This window comes from Epargyreus clarus, unplaced genomic scaffold, assembly GCF_041222505.1.
Source record: "Epargyreus clarus isolate Ecla_fem2 unplaced genomic scaffold, WU_Ecla_fem_2.2 ptg000014l, whole genome shotgun sequence".
Taxonomy (NCBI): Eukaryota; Metazoa; Arthropoda; class Insecta; order Lepidoptera; family Hesperiidae; genus Epargyreus; species Epargyreus clarus.
The window spans coordinates 11,863,747-11,885,162 of record NW_027332222.1 but is presented as its reverse complement, the minus strand read 5'-3'; the positions used below and the strand labels follow the sequence as shown (position 1 = coordinate 11,885,162).

The following is a 21,416-nucleotide window of genomic DNA, read 5'->3' as shown; positions in this document are numbered from 1 at the left end:
ACCAGCTAAATTTAACTCTACATGACCGAAATATCAAGTCTTTTCAATGTTGCATATTTCACCAACAGTTTTCATCACCAAAACCTTTCGAATGTTCCAGAAAATAAGTTGTGGGGTAATTAAATAAATTTTATTAACATAATAATTATTTATTTTACTTACAATAGTAAAACCTCCTTATTTTTAATAAGTATTTGTGTAAAATTAAATTGTATTTTAATTATAATTTTTTTTTTTTATTTTTACTTTATTAACTTTTCTAATTAGGCTTGGTTGTTAAAATATTTGCAATCTATCATCCATCCAGAATAGTTTTATTTACACGTTATAAAATAAATTTTATGTAGATAGTACTTATTAACAGAAAAATATTTATAATTATTATATCTTCATATAAAATTAATGCCTAATCTATACTAATATAATATTACAAAGAGGAAAACTTTGTTTGTTTGTTTGATTGTAATGAATAGGCTCAAAAACTACTGGACCGATTTTAAAAATTCTTTCACCATTCGAAAGCTACATTATCCACGAGTAACATAGGCATATATTATATGAAATATATTTGATAAATATATTTTGAGGCGGTGTAAAGTTTGCCGGGTCAGCTAGTTTATTATATAATTATTTTCTTCTATAAGCAAATTCCTAGAGAAATTTTACATTAAAAAATATTTTATTACAATACTATGTACCTATTTATTAATTATAACTTAAATATTATGCTATATTATTATTATATCGGTTGTACAAATACCAATTTTTAAAATACATATGTAACATGATACTTTAATTTAACCATGAGCCGAATGACAAATACAAGATTTATTTCACCGGGGTCACCCCCGGAACCTCATATAAGCAAATGTGCTCTACCTGCAGGTAACGATAAGGACTTACAATAAGAAGAAATTTGTTAAGGATCCTGATCATAAAAATGTTGAGGTTCTTAACTAATAAACATTATGGCTTACAATATTTACGAATGTCATGTAAGATCAAATTTTTAAGATAATTATTCTTATTCACAAAACACTCTACAATATCATAATGGTCTACCCTGTCTTTTATCTCTAAATACATGTTATCCATAGGACATACTTCATTGAGTAGCTCGTAGAAATCTCTGGATTGTTTCTTGAATGTTGTACTGTCTTTTTCTGCAGCAAGAATGTAAAAACGTATTTCGGAATGTTCTAGATGATCGTAAGACCCGTGAAGTGGTGACATTGATATGGCATCCAGTTTTTCCAGCTGTATTGTGTTTGCTGATGTATCACAGAATTCCCGTAGATCATATATCCCTGAGATAAAGAAGACACCTTTCAATCCTTTGATGGTGTCACAAAATTCGAAGTTGCCGAGGACTTTAGCGATCAGATGTGCGCCGGCGCAGTGACCAGCTAAATATACTCCCCTGAAATAAAAAAAAAATGCTATGAAATATACTTTGCGTCAAATGTCCTAATTTTTAAAATGGTCAAATGGTTGTATTTTGTTTAGGGTGATGATGATTTACATATGTATGGTATGATTCGGTTAGACATGATTATCATGGAATAATTTTCAATTGAATTCTCATAGTTAATAATATTAATAATAAACCGTGTAGGTATTCTCACGAAGGTTCAGTTTTACATATGTGGTACAGTAAAATCCTACGAATAAGTTTGAAATATAACAACAGCAGTTGGACAATAATTGTCTCCAGGTAGGATTTCTCTCAGATCTGACTTAACAAGTGTCCACAAGAATAATATCACTTGACTTTTACTATTTTTCAAGAAAAATATCTCGTAGCAATCGAAAACTTTTAAATGTCCATTAATTAACATATGTATGGATCATCTACCTAGATGTCAAATAGAGGAGAACCGATCCTCATTTTTAATCTCAAGGTCCGTATTAATTAACATTTCGAAATCAATTTTTGTAGCTATAGTCACAATATGCTAGCTCAAAGGCGATATAGCTACATTAAAATTTCCTGTTTAAAAATATTTTTCCTACTATTGCCCTTTGAAATATCTTATGGTTTAAGAGCTACCCATAAAATCATCATTCGTCGTATAAAAACAATCGGTTGTTATAACATGGATATTAATAATATATTGCAAATATAAGTACTCAGGTTCATTTATATTTAAATAAGTATGTAAAGAAAGATAATATGTAGAATGTAGATACCTTGATCCCATTTTTTCAGCATAGTTTAATGCAAAACTGATAGCATTCTCCGCTTGATCCACGATATCCCATAACGTCACTTTTCGGTGGTGATCGTAGCCTATCACAATTGTCTTAACTTCAGCTCGGTGGAGAGAGATGGCTGGAAACCGTGCTACATCCTTAGACATCTCTTTCCAGTAGCCACCATGGAAGTATACCAAGATTGCTGCATCTGTAACAATAAATGTACATTTACATATTTCAAAAAAGTGATATCGAAAATGGCCAGAATTGCGGTACGGTCGTGCCGTGTTGTTGGCGGGGGCACTACTGTGTCTCCAGATCATCATCAACCCATTACTGTCCCACTCCTGGCCACGGGTCTCCTCTCATAATGAGAAGGAAGAGGCCATAGTCCACCGCGCCGGCCAAGTGCGTATTGGTAGACTTCACATACCTTTGAGATTGATTTTTTTATAAATCTCTTAGGTATGCAGGTTTCCTCACGATGTTTTCCTTCATCGTTTAGCAAGTGATAATTAATTTCTAAAACGCACATGACTTTGACAAATCAGATGCCTGGGATTTGAACCTCGGACCGCTCGATCGAGAGGCTGAGTTTCTTAACCACTAGGCTATCACTGCTTGCTCAAGTGTCCCGTGTCTCCAGATACGGGAGTGATATTGAGTAATTTAAAGGTAGAATTAGGATACTTTGTCATGGCGGGTACCACAGTACACATACACAGTTCTTGCATTGCTGGAATAGTGTAGAAGCCGACTGACTTATATTGTACATATATACGAGCATCTTACTCCTTAGTGGTGACCCATCTCTAATCAACTTCTGGAAGAATCCTTGTTATATTGTTGGTTACAGATGTCCATGAACCACAGTGAATATTTACTGTCAGAACTACTCGTATATTCTCCGTCTACTACTTTAATCCTATAAAAAATAACTTAAATATGTCAGGAGGAGCGTTATTTGTATGGGCAGGGACAGTTATTCAAAAATGTTCGGTGGTAGTAGTGGTAGTAGTGATATAGTTGGTTCCGCAATTGAATAAGATTTTGAATAAACAACACTTATGAAATGAAGGGAGACTATCTTTATATATATATTTCTTATGTGTGTGTGTATGTCACTGAACTCCTCCTAAACGACTGGACTGATTTTGATGAAATTTGTTGTGTGTGTTCAAGGGTGTGTTTAGATTCACAATTTAGTCCGTGGGAAAAGGTTTGTTTAATTAATTTTTAATTCGTAAGTAGTTATAGAATCGAAAACTATGCATTTGATCAAGTGATGATCTTTAGCAAAGTTGTTGTCCAAAAGTCCAGGAGGGTTTGGGAGTTGGTAAGACCAATTTTCGACAGATGGCACCACTGTGATTCCAATGCAGGTACCAATTTTCCGTTTATATATGTCATATTGTTTCTTTAAAATGCGGGCGAAGCCGCGGGCACCACTAGTAATTACATATAACTTCTAAACTATTGTACTAAAGATAGTTATTACCTCACTGTGGTATCTCAATTTGCTTTCCGTGACCTAATAAACATAGACGTAACCAATGTAAAGCGAAAATGTAAAAGTGATAATAAAACTGTTATCAGTTGAGTCGTGTATTTTTACACGATGACAAAATAAGATAGCAATATTTTATTTGATACGGGTATAATATCCTGTCAAGGAAACTAAACACACTTTCCTACGCAGTTACTTATTTTTAGGTTTATTTATCTGTTCTGAACTATCTGTATATGACATTACGTTTAACGGTTGATTTGTATATGTAATGGTCATCTTAGTGCTCAAGAGTGACACCGCATCTGAATGGCTTCAGGTAGATTCCTTGTTTTATGTGAAACAAAAAGTATAAAATATGGAGGTTGTAAAACCCTGTGTGGTTCGACTCCGGCGGCAATACCGCCACACTTATTTCTCCCTAATAACAGCAGTGTTAAGTGCTGCCTTGTTCTAGTTTGAACGGTGTGGTAAGGGATAGAATTTTTTTCCGAGGCATGCCAGCTTAGTCGTAGCGTAGGGTCGCATCTGTGGCCGACGTCCAGTAGTAATCCATGGGCGGCGATAGCCACTTACCATCAGGTGGACTGCATGCTCGTCTGCTACTCCTATTTTATTAAAAACACTGGTTACACAAATCCATAAACGCCAGTAACAACTAATCGTAATATCAGGTTGAAAGCAGCTCTTTGCTATTTAAAAAAAAATCTTGAGCTTAGGATTCAGCTCTATTTTTTATCTAATCCGTTGTAAGGATTTCAAATACTTAATTCAAAACAGGATTTGACTTCGATCATTACACATAATTGACGATAACCAAAACAGGTTCTATAAATGCAATGATGTTGTATTTTTCAAAAAGATTTTATCTCCTAAATATTTAGACAAATTGCGACCACTTTTTATAACAGCAATAATTACGCGTGTATACATAATTATAGACTCAATTCCTGACGGGGATAAATGCTTGTATGTATGTAAATTTACATAAAATATAATGTGAAATATTTAAAATCAGTTTTATAGTTAAATTTTTGACATGGATCATTAGTTATGTAAATTAAAAGAATATATCATGATGTAACAGCTGCGGCACTATATTTGTACCTATTTCTGTCTTATAACATTCTGAAGCAGTAGCATAAAAAATAAATAAATCAGTAAATAAGGTCGCCAGGACCAAACAATCACTATATACGTATTCGTATCGATAAAGATCGATTTTTGAAGAATCCATTGTTTGGGTCTCGATTTTGTTGTGAACCGATTTATTACACTTAGATTCGAATCGACCTTTCGAATCGCCATCCCCGAACGCCACTGTCCTGAAGATAATGTATACTGCTATTATAAGACCCTTCTTTTGTCATTGATTTTGCAGACGCAAAATTATTTCTATGCTGGCATTATATTTCCTAGTGTTCTCACAAAAAACAAAAGAAATTGTTTGAGTTTTTGTTATTTTTCTGTATTTTATTAATATTATTGAAATCTATTAGAATGCTGACCATTAGAAAGATCAAAATGTCAATTAATGTCTATTTTTATTAATTTGTTTTAAAAAAATGTATTTTCTTACATATAGTCAGATAAATTATGTCGATTTTTATGACAGCCAATTAATTATGCGTGTGTTTATAATTTTGTTATTAACTTAGTTCCTGACAGGTATGTACATTTACATAAAACTTAATGTCAAGTATTTCAAATTAGTTTTTTTAATTAAAAGTTTGACGTTAATCATTAACCATATTGATGGACGTAAAATATTTTGTAATTTGGTAAGTGGCTACTATAGCCCATGGACATCTCTAATCAAGCCCAGATAGGATTAAATACTCCTACCTGAGGTCGGCCACAGATGCGCCGCTACGCCAGATGACTAAGCTGGAACGCCTCGGAATAGGATGTTTCCCTTACTACACCCTTCAAACCAGAATACAGCAGCGCCTAACACTGCTGTTATTAGGCAGAAATAGGTGTGGTGGTGGTGCCGCCGTCAAACCACAAAGGTTACTACCACCATAAAATATCTGACACCGACAAAACACGATCGCCAGCTGCGGGCGGCGACGTGGAAATAGTGGTGCTTTACTCTATGGTGGAAATGGGCCCTTATAGCAAACGAGCTTTTGACCGCGGCTTTGCTCGCGATACGAAGTAATATTTTCATCCCCTATTTTATCCCCTTGGAGGTAGAATTGATCAAAATCCTTTCTTAGCGGATGGCTACGTCATAACATCTACCTGCATGCCAAATTTTAGCCCGATCGGTCCAGTGGTTTGGGCTGTGCGTTGATAGATCACTATGTCAGTCAGTCATCTTTGAGCTATATATATTTAGATTTTAACAACAGTAGGTTAATCAGAGCGGTTGTGTTTTGAAGATATGATAGCATTTCTTTGTTCTTTGTTGAATTTTTTAATATCATAACTATTTTCTTCTGTTATTACATAATTTTTAAACATTAATTTATATCCAGTTTTATACTTATCTATTATTGCTGTTTTATTATTTTTTTATTCTTTTTTATTCGAGGCATTTATGCTATGGTATCGTCAATTTTCGGTCAAAGTACTTACCATCCGGCAGATCAGTTCCAAAAATGTCCAGTTTTTGATCCTCACTCGTGCCATATTTAACGTCTAATTCATGTGGTATGGATTCCGTAGCTCTTTTGCTTTCTGAAATTCAGATATATTTTTGTTATTAATAGACATAAAGTTAGTATCTGTCTTTCCAAATTATCTAGACTTAGCTCTTAACTAGTTCTATCTATGGTCATGTCGATGTTTATCACGCACTATCGGATTAAAAAAATTGTGACCATTTTTTTTTAGTATGTGAAAATTTCAAGGCATACAATGTTTGTTTATAATTCTAGTCAACACATGGATACGTGTAATCAATTTCAGATAAGAATTTGAAGGTGGTAGAACCCTTTGTGGTTCGACTCCGGCGGCACCACCGCCACACCTATTTCTACCTAATAACAGCAGTGTTAGGAGCTGCTGTGTTCCGGTTTGAAGGGTGTGGTGAGGGAGACAGACTTTTCCGAGGCGTTCCAGCTTAGTCCTCAGGGGTAGCGGCGCATATGTAGCCGACCTCAGGTAGGAATCTATCTGGCGTTGATTACAGATGTCCATGGGCGGCAGTAGCCATACCATCAGGTGGACTGCATGCTCGTCTGCTACTCTTATAATATAAAAAAAGAGCAGTGTCCTACTTTAGATCGACCACAGATGCGCTGTTATCCTAGATTACGAAGCAGAAACGGCTAGAATAAGTGCCTATATTATAATAAACGTTTGGTAATGGATTCTTTTAATACGTTCCAATTTTATTATATTTTACGATTGTTCCAAATCTAAAGCAACTGTTTACCATGAAGCCATTTTCATTTCCCTCAAAATCTTTTCTCATCCAAACACTTTATTCATTCAGTACCGTGTTTTTGTCGTATGCAAATGTTGTGCTTATCACCTGTTATAATACAGGATTTAAATTCTTTCTACGCTTGGTATTTTCATAAAACATTTAGGGCAGTATTTACTTATGTTTTTAAAACATAAATGATTTAAATTTTAGGTAATACTCTATTTGCAAGACTGCCTTTACAATGTACCTTAACTACAAGTTTTGATCGCGTTATTTTAAAGTAAGATTCTTTTTGCATAGAGTTCTTTAGAAAAAGTATTACAAATAAAATTTAATGGTTCGGCAATATTACTTCAGTCAGCTTTCGGAAATATTGTTGTGTCTTCCCGTTGCTTGTTTTAACTTGGATATAAGCAATTTATATCACTGCTGTTTTTCGAGAGTGGAAAAGTTGGATATTCTTTATTTTCAAATTTAGCCACAAATTAGGACGAGAAGCGATCGAGACACCCAGTGCGTGGGTGGTGTCCTTTATTGCTATGGAAATTTCCTTGATAACAGTTTATAAGAAATAACCTGTGTTAGTTTTAATAATGACGAATTGAGAAAACGAAATGTCTTTAGACCAATAGGAAGAACAATCTATACTAATATTATAAAGAGGAAAACTTTGTTTGTTTGTTTGATTGTAATGAATAGGCTCTAAAACTACTGGACCGATTTTAAAAATTCTTTCACCATTCGAAAGCTACATTATCAACGAGTAACATAGGCTATATTTTTTTATATAAAATATATTTGATAAATAGATTTTGAGGCGGTACAAAGTTTTGCCGGGTCAGCTAGTGTTTAATAAAGGTGCTCGAACCCGGGAAACGCGGCGGTATGCGGTCGCATACCGTCGTACGCACCAGACGGTGCGGTGAGCGATAAGCTCACCTGGGCGGAGCCCGACGGGGCAATGCGCTAAGAGGACTCCGGTTGCGTTCCTTTGGAGATCCCGGAGTCCTCTACGAAGCGCTGAGGACGGCCACCGGGGGGGTTTTAGTGCGGTAAGAGTCCCACATAACCCTGTGTCGCTCCCAAGGCATCGGGTACCTTTTGAAGGTTTCCCCCTCGTGACCCAAAAAAAAAGTGTTTAATAAAGGTAAAACAATATTTAAATGCTATTCGCCACTGTATAATTAGTTACAATATTTTTTAAATATTTTTATTACAATAGCCTGAGCCTTGGGCGCAGCATGATATTGTAAACATAAATTCGGTTCACAGTTTAATGTTTACGGTTTCCTAAAAAAAGGAAATTGCGTTAAGGATCCCGAACCACATATATATAGCTAAGTTATGGATGTATATCAAATCCACCAATAAGATTGCTTGATTTCAGTCAATGAAATTTAAATGAATTAAAATTAAGTAATCTCGATGATACTGGCATATTTTTGGTAGAAAATCACCCTGGCGTGAGTACTATGATAGGTACAGCTAAGCATTTTTAAATTAACTCCGATTTTTGAATTAAACAAAATACCTGCAGTAATGAAGTCCGTGTGTTGTTGGATAACATCTTCAGGTGTCGGAAACCTCGTGGACCACATGTGAGGTTGGTATTCTTTTTCAACATCTATCTTTGTATCTGCAATCTCCGTGGCGACCATTTCGGTTTTTTTAGGCTGAAAAAATTTAAATGTTTATGTTCTATTTGTTTTTAAAACTCAAACACTAAAATCTTATAGACCGTTTCCTACTTTCTTAACACACAAAAAAACAATGATAGCCTAGTGGTTAAGAAACTCGGCCTCATATTCGAGGGGTCCGAGATACAAATACCAGGCACGTACCTTTGATTTTTCAAATGTATGTGCGTATTAGAAATTAATTATTACTTGCTTAAACAGTGAAGGAACACATCGTGAGGAAAACCTTGCATATCTGAGAAATCTTAAAAAAAAATCAAAGGTATGTGAGTCTACCAATACGCACTTATCAACGCGGTAGACTATGTCCTAATCCTTCTCCTTGTGAGAGGAGACCCGTGCCCAGCAGTGGGACAGTAATGGGTTTATGATGATAATGATAACACAAATAATGCACGAATCACGTTGATAAATGGGATATTTCATTAATGTTTCTAAAGTCTGGACATTCAAGAAAGTTTCTCACTGAACCTTATTCGTTGGTTTCGAACTCGATTTCCATGGGCGAATTCCTTTGAGAAATAGCTTCAGAAGTTTAACGAATGCCTTTGTTTTGGACATATTGCCTCTGAAAATGAGTTGGCTTGTATACTTGTCACGTTAAGTCATTGTTCGCTGTCTAATACTAAATGTTTAAACGTTTTCTGCTTTTGAAGTAAAATATTGGCGCGTTAACGATTACTAGGCCAAGAAAATAATAGTTAGTAAAAATTGAAATTTAGAGCAATATTAATGACGAAAGGCACGTACAGGGGGCGGATAGGATGCTTCGACCCGGACGACATTTTTGAAGGGCGGCAAAATCTCACAAATTACAGGATTTTTTATTATATTAATATGTAGGTATATCCCTTAGGAAGACATTTCACACTATAACTTGCGCCCCCGAATGGTACTTTTAATGGCGGCAAAATTTACAAATAAACCTATCCGTTTACAAATGATTATTATTATAGTAAACTCAAGCCTCCGGGCGGCTCGAATGCACGTTACGCGGTTACTAACGACAGAATGATAATACAAGAAAACTTTGTATTAGTAAGAAACCTGTATGATCGAATATGCAGATACAACATTGTTTAATGATATCTATGGGCAATAAAATGCTGCATAATAATGAAAGCTAATTTGTTAAATTAATCGCTTTAACCGGTAATGTTATCAATAAAACTTTTTTTGCAGTTACTCTTTCACATTTGTAACTTATTTCAATTTAAATGAAATACTGAATGTCACCTTACAAAGTTAATTTTATAGTTTAATACTCTTTGTAGGGCTACTTATTATTACACAATTTATTATGCGTAAAAATTTGTTAAAATTTAACAGTTTTTTTTATTATCGGTACCTAGGTACTACGTATATGTAGGTACTCTATGTATTGAGGTGGATTTTTTAATAACTACAAAGTTTTAAAATGAATCCAAGGTAAACGACTTTACTTATGACAAATGCCACCTTCGGATATGCAAATTTATAATATTAGAACAGTCGGGAATACATTTATTTATTCTTTATGAACCTTACAAAAATTTAAAGGCACAAAGGCGGACTTAATGCTATAAAGCATTCTCTGTCAGTCAACCTTCGGGCAGCAGGAAAGACAGCGATGGCGGCATAAAGAAAATGTCCTATATGACTATATGAAATGGCCTATATGACTTTGTGAGAGAGCTCTTTATATGCATTTTTAAGCGCGCCATATTATTTACATTTTATGAATGTAATTCACTCGAATAGAGTAATTTAAACTGTAGTAGAGAAAGTGAAAACTATTTCAGGAGAAATTATTAGAGGGTTTAATTTTAAGAAATGCTGACCTTTATTTCACCTTATTTCTATAAGATTAAACTAGCCAAGGAGGCTGTAGTCCATGGTAACTGGTCACTACCCATGGACATCTGTAATCAACTCTAGATCAATAGAACAGGAACTCTTAAAGCTAGTCAAATGCTTACCGAGGATTTAGATACTCGTCGCATATGTGTCAGTCCGAATTCTACTCTTCCATCGATACGTAAGAACTGACTCACGCTAGAAATGAATGTCCCGATGTTACCTCCCCGATGGAACCTTACTGGTTCGATCTTTCATCATCATCTTCATCAATCCACTCCTGGGCACGGGTCTGCTCAGAATGAGAAAGGTTAGGCCATAGTCCACCGCGCTGGCCAAGTGATAATTAATTTCTAATACGCACATAACTTTGAGAAATCAGAGGCCTGGGATTTGAACCGAGGGCCCTTTGATCAAGAGGCCGAGTTTTTAGCCACTAGGCTATTACTATTTGAATTTCGATCACTTTATTTGAATTTCTTTTACCAAAAATATCATTGTATGATATATATACTCGTACATACACATTTTGTTTGACATTTTTCTATGATTTAACTTGTAAATTTTAAGATCTTATCTTATGAGATCTTAATGATATGTATCTTGTATTTAATAGACGAATGGGCCTGAAGTGAATGTACATAAACGTTATCAAGGTTACGACTAATGTGCCTAAACATTAACGATATAAATAAATGTATAATTGATTGGTGTAATTAATTATTTATTCGATGTTAAATAAAAACTTGGGCCTATTGAGGATTGAGAAGTATTTACAACAAAAATTAAAGATTCTTCCGTCATTGTAAGTGTATGATTAATGACATGATATATTTAGTATTACGTAATATTTTTGAAAATAAAGTGTAAGATATTTCTAGGATTAGGTACTTGTATACCTAATGCTTAACATTGCTTTAAAATAAATGGTACTTAATTCCATTGAATATAAAAATATATAAAATTAATCATCTTGAAAGTTCTTCATCCTTTTGAGTTTCGACTCCGGGGACTCTACCGCCAGACTTTTACCATAGTAAAGAAAGCTTTCTTTACTATGCTTTTACCGTCTAATAACAGCAGTATTAAGCGCTTTCGTATTCTGGTTTGAAGGGTGTGGTAAAAGAGACATGCTTATCGGAGGCGTTCTACCTTTGTCCTAAAAAGAAGCAATGCATCGGTGGCCAACCTCAGGTAGGAATGTAATCCTCATGTCAGCGCCTGATGTCCATGGGAGGCAGTAGCCACTTCCCATTAAGTGTTCATTTGCTAATTCATTATTTAAAAAATCCGTATATTTCTGACCGAAAAGTAGTAGAGTTAGGTATAAAACTCTGTATAGCGGTGGGTTTTTATATATTTTTTACGCATTTTTTACGGAAATTGTCTGATATTCATCCTTCCAAATTTATACTAATATTAAAAGGTAAGATATATAACAATTAATTCATGCTTAGTCACAGCAAAGTGTTCGAATTTGGCTATTTTAATAAAATAGGCCTTAATCATAAGTTAATCCCTTTCTGTTGTTATAAAACATTTACGTCACGGCAAAAGTTCACATTATCTTTTTGGTTTTGGGTAAAAGTACCTAATCCTGTTATTCAAAATTTAGCAAATAAACGTCCCCATGTTGACACTGCGAAGGCTTCTAATTTAAAATGTACATGGTAAAAGTATCCCTTTATCCTGTCAGAGCTTTTTATAAGCGCAAAAATCATCATAAATGTCACATAACTCGCAAGATAATTCATAATATCTCTACAAAGTAATATAATTTATCTGTCTGTTGGTGCGTTGAAGAAAGTTCTTAATATAATGGTATTAAAATTCGCAGGGACCGAGAGTCGAATTTTAAGAAGTACCTGAAGTAAGTTCTCTACTCCTACAATTGGTAATACTCCTACCCGTAGAACTTATGTGTTATGTAAGAACTTGCGTGGAGGGGCGGTCTCAGATCTGACGTGCAGTGGGTTTCGGGTTCGGTCCAAAATCAGACAGGTATCTAAATAACAAATTTAGATTTCGATTCTGGAATGGTGTTTATGGAATTATGTCACATGAAAAAATATATTGTAGGGCAAGTTTAGAAGCGAATTTTTTAATTATAGGTACTTTAATTTTTGTCTTTAACGGTGAAGTATAATATCGCGAAGAGGCGTACATATACGCATGCCTTAGAATTAGAATTCTCTCTAAAATTCTCAAAGACAAGCAAATACTTATTTGTAATCTACAATTTCGATACCAAAGTGTAATATGATGTTGTACGATTTAACCCTTCTCATTCTAACAGGAGATAGCAGTGAGACAGTAATGGGTTGATGATGGTTAAATCTCAGAACCGGTTTTACTACTTTCCTGTCTGCACCAATATTAGAACCTATTTGGGAATTATAATACGATTTAACAGAACTTGATACGTTTTGAGGTTGTTACCACAAAAAATATTTCAACAAAACAAAGGGCAACACTATTTCTGACAATCTTTGTAAACAAACAAATTTATCTTAAGTAGGTATTCATATACTAAGATAAAAAATACAACAGTAGATAGTAAATTAGAAGTCAATGTGATAAGTTCACACGAAATATAATCATATCTTGCTCGGATATCCTTGGGAATATGACACTGATACTTGAGTAAGAATATGTAATTTAATTATAATATAGTTTTAGTTTCCGGCAAATATTATTTCTCTTTCTAGTTTGACGATACCACTGAGATATAGTTTCGCTACTTTGGTTAAAAGGTCGTGGTATATTGGTAATGCTTTTTATAAATTGAATCCAAAAAAAATGGAGATCTGTAATCTACCCGGACAGGATTTAAATCCTGAAGTCTACAGATGCATACCCCTGAGGATTACAATTATTATCTTATTTGCTCCCTTCAAAATTGAAAATAGTAGCGCTTAACACATCTCTTTTAAGGCAGCAGTAGTTGAGACTGTATGCCATTGAAGCGGAACCACACAGAATTCTACCATTTTTAAATTTTAATACTAATATTTATTTAAGGCGATTCAACTTAACTTAACAAGGCATCTGAAAATGATATTAAATAGGCCCTCTTTTTCTATTTGGTGGTGGTTACAGATCATGGATGGTAGTGGTCACTTAAGATCAGTCAGTCCTATAAGTCTACTAAGCACTTAAATCATAGACAATAATGGAATGGTTGCTCAGTAGTGCCTACTTATTAGAAATAATTGACAAGTTAAGCAACACTGAACGTGGTCTTTAGTCGGGGGCGTTATTGGCAATTGATCATATTCTTCTGTAATTCAGAGGGCTCATTGAGGACTACATCCAACTTTATTAGTAATCGACTGTTGCTATAATTACCGCAGAAGTAGGAAACAACTTCTTAGGCCTGTTTAAAAGAAACCTATAGATTGTTTAATCAAACTGATTTTCGAAATATAAGTATGTATTTGCTTTAAGATCTAAAAATCGTTTTCCTTCATTAAAGTAATACGTTCATTAAATTGACTCGAGTTTTTACACGTTTAGCATCATGGACTCCCCTACTAACAGTTCTTATGCGAAGTAGATGTGCCTAACTAGGTACTACTGAATTTTCCCAGTTTCTAAGACCTAATAACACTTTGATTTTTGTTATTTAAATGTAAGATATATATATATATATATATATATATGTATATCTTGATTTGATACTTTGATACTTGCTTGAGACGTATCTAAAATAATGTCGAAATTTATTATTTAAGTAAATACTAAATATGTTAAATTTAGCGATAAAACAAAATGGCAAACCAGGAAGAAATTGCTGATAACTCGAATTTGTTTTGTTATCACGGGATGTTATGCTGATAGCAAACGAGACTCAACTGGCTACTTATATCGGAATTTCCAACGGACCTAATAGTACACATCCGAGCTATTCAGCTGATGACGACAACGATTTGTGAACTGGTTCAGTATCCAGCTATACCTACTGATACTTGTTTACGAAGGCAGAAGTTTTTATTCAAACTTGTTTTCGCCAACTGGTAAAAATTGGACAATAATGATTCTAGAAAATTTGTTTTTCTTTTCAATCACTACAATTCAATAATACGGTTCTATTTAATTTTATTTGTTTTCCTTAACTGTCATTCGTACAGAGTTGATTTGTTTTTAAAGATAGAAGTAGAAAACGAGCATGTAGTCCACCTGATGGTGAATAGCCACTGCTGCCCATAGACATCTGTTATCGAACCCAGATAAGATTAGAATCCGACCTAAATTTACTGACGTACTACCCCTGAGGATCAAGTTTCAACGCCTTGATTAACTATATCGCTTACCACACCTTTCGAACTAGATCACAGTAGTGCAACTCTACTGTTATAAATCAGACATAGGTGAGCCGGCAGTGTCTTCCGAGCAGAACCAGAAAGCGCTCTACCACGTTTAACAAAGATTAAACGCACTAATTTAAGTAAAAATTAAGATGCTACATCATCACTTGCGTGGGCGGCAACTATGGTGCAAAGCATAACTGGTTTGATCATCAGTCGCTAAACAGAGGTCAACTTGTTCCTACTAATAAAAATGTCACCTGCAGTTAATTCGTTCTAAATAACCCAATGTGACTCCAGTCGAACGCCTGGATGCCATCAAATTGGTCAAAAACCCACTAGAACCAGAAATTACACGTCGATTTTTTTTAATCCCATTTTTTGTGACAATGTTACCTAAATACAATACTAAGTTTTTTATTATTCCATTAGCTACAGACAATAGTGCGTAAGAGCGGTAAAAGTACCTACTTAAGTAATAGTAGTTAGGTCAATCATGCAGAAAGAAAATGATCTGGGAAAGTCGTCTTGAAACGTTCTATGGTCTCTAACGTTCTTGCTATAAGCAATAATTACTGTTCCAATAAATTTAATATTAAATAAAAATTAAGTACCCACCACGTGACCATTTATAACTACCTACCTAATATCTAGTTATATTAGATAGAACAAGCTAACGCAACACTTCCGTTACAACAATTAAAAACATAATCTTACCAACCTGATACATCAAAAAATACTTTTTGATAGATCAACAGTCTTCGCTCGGAACAGACGCACAATTTTTTGATAAATACTTTTTTAACGTAAACACAAGAATGCGCCCGCGCAGTCGCTATACCGCACTATACCGGTAACGAGCGACACGGTCGCGCTCCACACGCCTCTGATTACTTGTTCTTACTCGTCCAATAAAAATTTATAAACGTATCGTCCAAATAGATCCAAGATAGGCTATCTGAGGATTTATGACCGAAAATTTATGAGTAATACAAAAAAAAAACTTTATATTTTCATTATGATACCTTATCTGTTATCTGCGAAGATCTGGTCATAAATGAAAAAGTGTTTTTATTATTTTTTTATTGTGGGTATTAATTATGTCGTAGAGCGTAGCAAAATTTTTTTTTTTGCTTTAAGGTCAAGGCATTAAATAATGGCATTTATTAATTTAATTGAATACATAATAGTTATGTGATTTGGGGTTAAAAGCTTTTCTACGCATTGATAGAGCTGCAAAAAAAAACAGTAATGTAGCTCTAATCCTACGGGTGTGTTGATGGTAATGCTGCATTGTAATTAGAAAGAATTTTCAACCACATCTGGGTAAGTCGTTTTTGGAAAGCAAAAAATGAACTATGAGCTGATTGCGGCAATTATTTAGCGGCAGAGGAAATATTATTCATTAAAAATTATTTAAACAAAAAAGAGAGTATAGCGAATGTTTTTTTTTTTTTAACTGAGATATTATTTGGAATCACATCAAATATGTAAAATATCATGACTATATTGAAGGTAAATACATATCTATAGATATCTTGGAATATTGTCCACAAAATATATAAAATGTAAAAATATCTGTATAAACTTACCCTGTTACGTAAGTTAAATGTCTGTAAAATTTTCAAAAACAGGACCGTTTTATTAATTAAGTAACCAAACAGACCCATGACAACAAACACTAATAAATGGGATCCAATAAAGGTAACAGCAGGTAGCTTCTCTGTATGAAACTGAGTTTCGTGTTTGCTTTTCTTAAAACAGTCGACGACCTATACTTACAAACATAATTACATATTAAATAATAGGCATCTAAACCGGATTTTTGTTGCACTTCAGTTCGCTGGATTTAGTAGTATACAAATGTGTTGAATGGTTACAACACTAACTTATGTAGGTAAGTAATAGTAAGATCGAAAAGTAATAGAAGAAAGGTAAGACCAATGACGGTGAAGTGAAAACGCCTTTGATAAAGTTTTTCTATTATAAATCGAACATTAAAAAACAGGAAACAAACAATTGCCTGTCTTACTTATTGCAATGAAATAGCAATTGGGTTCTGGTACTCCGGTTGCGTTCCTGGAGATACCGGGGTCCTCTACGCGGCGCTGAAGGTGGCCAGCAGCGTAGTCTTAACGCGGTAAAAGTTCCACATAACCCGGCGTCGCTCCCACGGTCTCGAGTAAGGTTACCCCTAGTCAACAAAAAAATGGGCATCCCAAGAGGTATAGTCACTTGTCCACAGGGTTATTTGTTATCAACATCGGCCATTAAATGTAATGGAGGCCTTATTAAAGATGTATCTTTGTACGTGTAGTTTCTATATTATTTTAATTACGTAAAACCTACTTACTTAATCTATTTCTAGTTTGAATAAGGAAATTTATATCTAAAATAGGTAGCTAATAGTTGTATCGTGCACAAGTTTCTATTATAGGTACATTTAATGTGATTAAGTCATTCAAGTTTTCGTTAGATCTACGGAAACTTATCTCATTACCATCCATAGTTTCAACTCCACAGGAGCACGTTCTACGAAAGACAAGCTTACGACAAAAGCAATATTCTATTCCGTTGATAAGGGTTTTTCATGTTTACAAATTGATATTATTCAAAGTACCTAATCTACGTAGTTCTGGGAGATTTGACTGGTCTCTCGTTCCGTGACAATATTTAGGCATATAGGTAGGTAGGTACTTACTAATGTTCGAAATATATTAAAATTATTTAATTATAGTATTATTTTAATTAACTATTTTGTGTTATTTTTATAAGTGCCCATTCATATAGTGACTGGTTGATACAACTGTATGAGTTAGCGTAAAAAAGAAAAATAATGCTCTTGACGTTTGAGTTGTATTTTGCGCGGGAATAATAAAATTTGTAAATTGGATCAAGAAATAATTTTATTTCGAGTCACGGCCATGCTCTGGACCTTAGGTACTATAATAATATTTTCTTGTTTCATACTTTTTACTTTGCTATTTTTATGCAATTGAGTTTAATCTTTAAACTTAATTTTTTGATTATGAAACGCGTGTTTCCAATCCTGGACTTCCAGTAAAAATACTTAATTTGACACCAATAAGCTATTGTCAACTCTCAGATAATCCCATGAAATAGGTATAGGTACATTGGTATCGCACTCCAGTAACAGAAACTATTCTCTTTTAGTAATTGATACGAGTATTGTAACTTTATTTCTAAGCGTTGTTATCGAAGTTAGGAGCATCATTAACGCGAGGAATAATGGCAACGGTGAGGACAAGTTATGACACAGAAAAAGTTACAGGACAAAAACACGGAAAAAAGATACACAAAGTAGGTACAACTACAAATCCATTCTTCAAGCCTGAAAATCCAAAAATTGAGCTCACTGCGATACGCTTGTACATATATGCTTAACATTTCCACACATTTCTTTAAGGGGATGACTTTACAAAACCTCAAGATTTTCGGGGGCAGTTAGAAGTTTTCTTTAAAAAATTGGTATTTACTACTCTGCCTACTGTTATTCAGGTCATATATTTTTTTATTTTTTTCTTGTATTTTTATCTAAATCAATTTTTGCGTTATTAACTATGTTGTCATCATTATTGTACCTGTATATATCTTGAGACTTAAGTGTCTAATTCTACATATATAGAACGCTAACCTGTACAGTAAATAAGGAATAAGTGAAATGTTTTAGGGAGGCATACAAAACTACTTGGTATAAAATATTTCATTAGCTTATCATAGGTACCCAGTATTGATATCAATTTTATCAATATCAATGATAGAAGGAAATATAAAAGCTAATGAATAAGTACACTAGCAACTCAACCACGAGCTTGGCAAACAACTCGTGAGCTAAAAAACTACAACAAATTACGCATATATTGTATAACGACGTGAAGTAGGTACCTACTTTCTTGTTTGAAGAATAAAAAATTGTCGAATTGTAAGGGTAAGAGAATTTATTAACCATTGTTTACTAATTGTACCTATAATGTATATCTTAAAGATTAGTAAATAAGTAACCTATATAATAGTTTCTGTAACTAACCATATTTAAAAAAAAACAAAAATTTTATAACTTGTATTAATATTCCAGCTTAAATCTATAATGACTTCGAATAGGACTTGAAGTAGCAGACGAGCATGCAGTCCACCTGATGGTAAGTGGCTACTGCCGCCCATGAACATCTTTAAATAACCCCAGGTAGGTTAGATATCCCCACCTGATGTCGGTCACTGATGCACCACTACCCCCGTGGACTAAGCTGGAACACCTTGAAAAAAATATGTCTCCCCTACCACATCCTTCAAACCAAAACACAGCAGCGCTTAACACTGCTGTTATTAGATAGAAAAAGGTGTGGTAGTGGTGCTGCCGGAGTCGAACAGAGTTATACCACCTTCAATATATATCTTATGGCGTGTCTATATCTATCTTATGGTCAGTTAGTAGTACTAACCAAATTATTAATTCTAGGTATTCGATGAAAGTATGAACCATGGCGTACGAAACCACGCTTCTCACAAATAGCGCCGCGATGCTCTCCACCGGCGCAATCTTCGATTTGTCGGCTATGGTCATTGGTGTGTTTCTCGCTATTGTTATCATATTTCTATGCATACTAAAGTTGTATTAAAGTTATATAGTGACGGTATACGGTGAGTATAGTTAAAGTAATAAAACGTAACGGATAATTCAGTCTTCTCGTATTCTCTGCGTATATTATGTAGGTACATTTCTGAAAAGTCTGTAATTTAATAAATTTGCGGACCCGTTTGATTTATTTTGTCTAGTTTATCTACAGACGTTGAACTTGTTAGACAAGGGACGTAGCAGTCAGTTTTCTATACAATATTTAGAGTTAATACACATTGAATAGGATTACTACTTAGTCTCACACGCTATACGTCTGTAAATCAACCCTTATACCAAATCATCAATTACAACCAAAGCTAACCCAAACAATAGTGTTTATATCTTCTCTTCAAACTCATTTGCAAAATTAGATACAAAGGGTTAATAAAACAACGATTCAGTCTGGACCTAGTCAAGTAACTTTATTAACTTGAAATAAAAATACAATACATGTTTGCAATAATAACGCTGGCCGTGCTATATTCGACTACGGAGTAAAATTTTCAACATTCCATCCATTAAACCGTAACTCTTATTCTAATAAGGCTACCCTTAGATCTACATCTTCACTCAACACGCAACGTTACCGATTTATGCACTTAACTTATTATTGCTCTTCAGTAATAAAGCTTCCATTATACGAAGAAATTATATTCATTATTATGCTTCATGTGGCCTCATTAATATCAATTCCTTTGAAACAAAATCAAAAAACAGGGTACTCAAAAATACACAATAAGATAATCTTATTCTAAAATACATCAAAATATAACGGAATACACACAAACCCTTATTTCTCATACAAATTACCACAAAACAAAATAAAAGTATAAAAAAAACGTAAAACAATATCCGTACTGGGAGCCAAAGCGATTTTACAATTTGTGACAACTTAAGTGTAAAGGTATAATATACTTATGATATGCTAATGATATGATATAAAAAATCTACACTGGGACCAGCCAACCAGCCGAGGGCCTGTTTCATAAAAATAACGACTAATACCTACATTCTATCGTTGTCCAGCATCGATCGTCATATTTAATTCGATATTAATTCTAAAATAACATTTAATTACGTATTAATGTGCCAATTAAGTAAATATTTAAATTAGCCTTTCAAACCATTAAAACTTTATTTTTGTGTGCAATGAACCTGATGGTTATTTATTAACACTACCGCCCATACATTTCTATAACCAACTCCACAAAAAAAATATATGTGTCTCGAAACTAGCGTTTTGCAAGCAAATATGATTTACTTTTAATTGATATGACATCACCTACAAGTACTTTGCAATAAGCACGAAATTCTATATAGTGCTCAATGACTCAACAAGTGCAAATTGTGATGCATTTTTCGCGTATTGCTTCTTTTTGTGAGTGTCAAACACTAAGCGTATGTTTAGTTATCAATACTTAATTGATAAATTGTTCTCGTTCGGCCATATTTTAACTTATAGGCCACAAAAAATTTCAACAGTCCACGATAGCGCTTATGTGTGTAAAAGTTTGCTATTATTATGTCTTTAGTTATTTCAAATTGCAATATTTCCTGTACTTTTTACAGTTCATTTGTAGCCTTGTGTAACCTTTATAATGAGAATAAAAGGAGGTATATCTCTTTATGTACACCAATTTTCGGACCAATATAAAAAAAATCATGTTTTCTCGTGCAAATGATGCGAATGACGTGGACAACCCTACTCTACTAGCGATATTTACATAGTTAATTGTGCGTATGTAATTATAATTTTGGACACTTCACATTATTTATGAGACAGGCACCCGACCCCCTATCGTAAACAATAATTATGTGTATATAATAATATCCTCTAACATGCAATTTAATAATAACC

The 21,416-nt window shown here is 34.0% G+C and overlaps 1 protein-coding gene across 2 annotated transcripts; it reads right to left on the bottom strand.

Annotated features, from left to right (window-relative positions):
• Positions 1 to 776: 776 nt before the first annotated feature.
• Positions 777 to 15,801, bottom strand: LOC140747620 (kynurenine formamidase-like). 2 transcript variants are annotated; one of them, XM_073080178.1, is made up of 6 exons: positions 9,530 to 9,579; positions 9,251 to 9,347; positions 8,614 to 8,755; positions 6,287 to 6,388; positions 2,191 to 2,404; positions 777 to 1,420 (listed from the first exon to the last, which is right to left on the bottom strand). In XM_073080178.1, exons 1-6 carry the CDS (start codon positions 9,562 to 9,564, stop codon positions 967 to 969), a joined length of 1,044 nt encoding a protein of 347 aa, XP_072936279.1. In that variant the 5' UTR covers positions 9,565 to 9,579; the 3' UTR covers positions 777 to 966. The 2 variants fall into 2 exon arrangements, with proteins under 2 accessions (XP_072936279.1, XP_072936280.1); XM_073080179.1 differs by lacking the exons at positions 9,251 to 9,347; positions 9,530 to 9,579 and adding an exon at positions 15,644 to 15,801.
• Between the last annotated feature and the right edge of the window lie 5,615 nt (positions 15,802 to 21,416).

Coding starts and splice junctions, on each gene's coding strand:
- LOC140747620 (XM_073080178.1), bottom strand. CDS start 9,564: ATGTCGTCCGGGTCGAAGCATCCTATCCGCCCCCT. Junction 6,389..8,613: donor CACGGACTTCATTACTGCAG/GTATTTTGTTTA, acceptor TCTGAATTTCAG/AAAGCAAAAGAGCTACGGAA. Junction 2,405..6,286: donor TGGAACTGATCTGCCGGATG/GTAAGTACTTTG, acceptor TTATTGTTACAG/ATGCAGCAATCTTGGTATAC.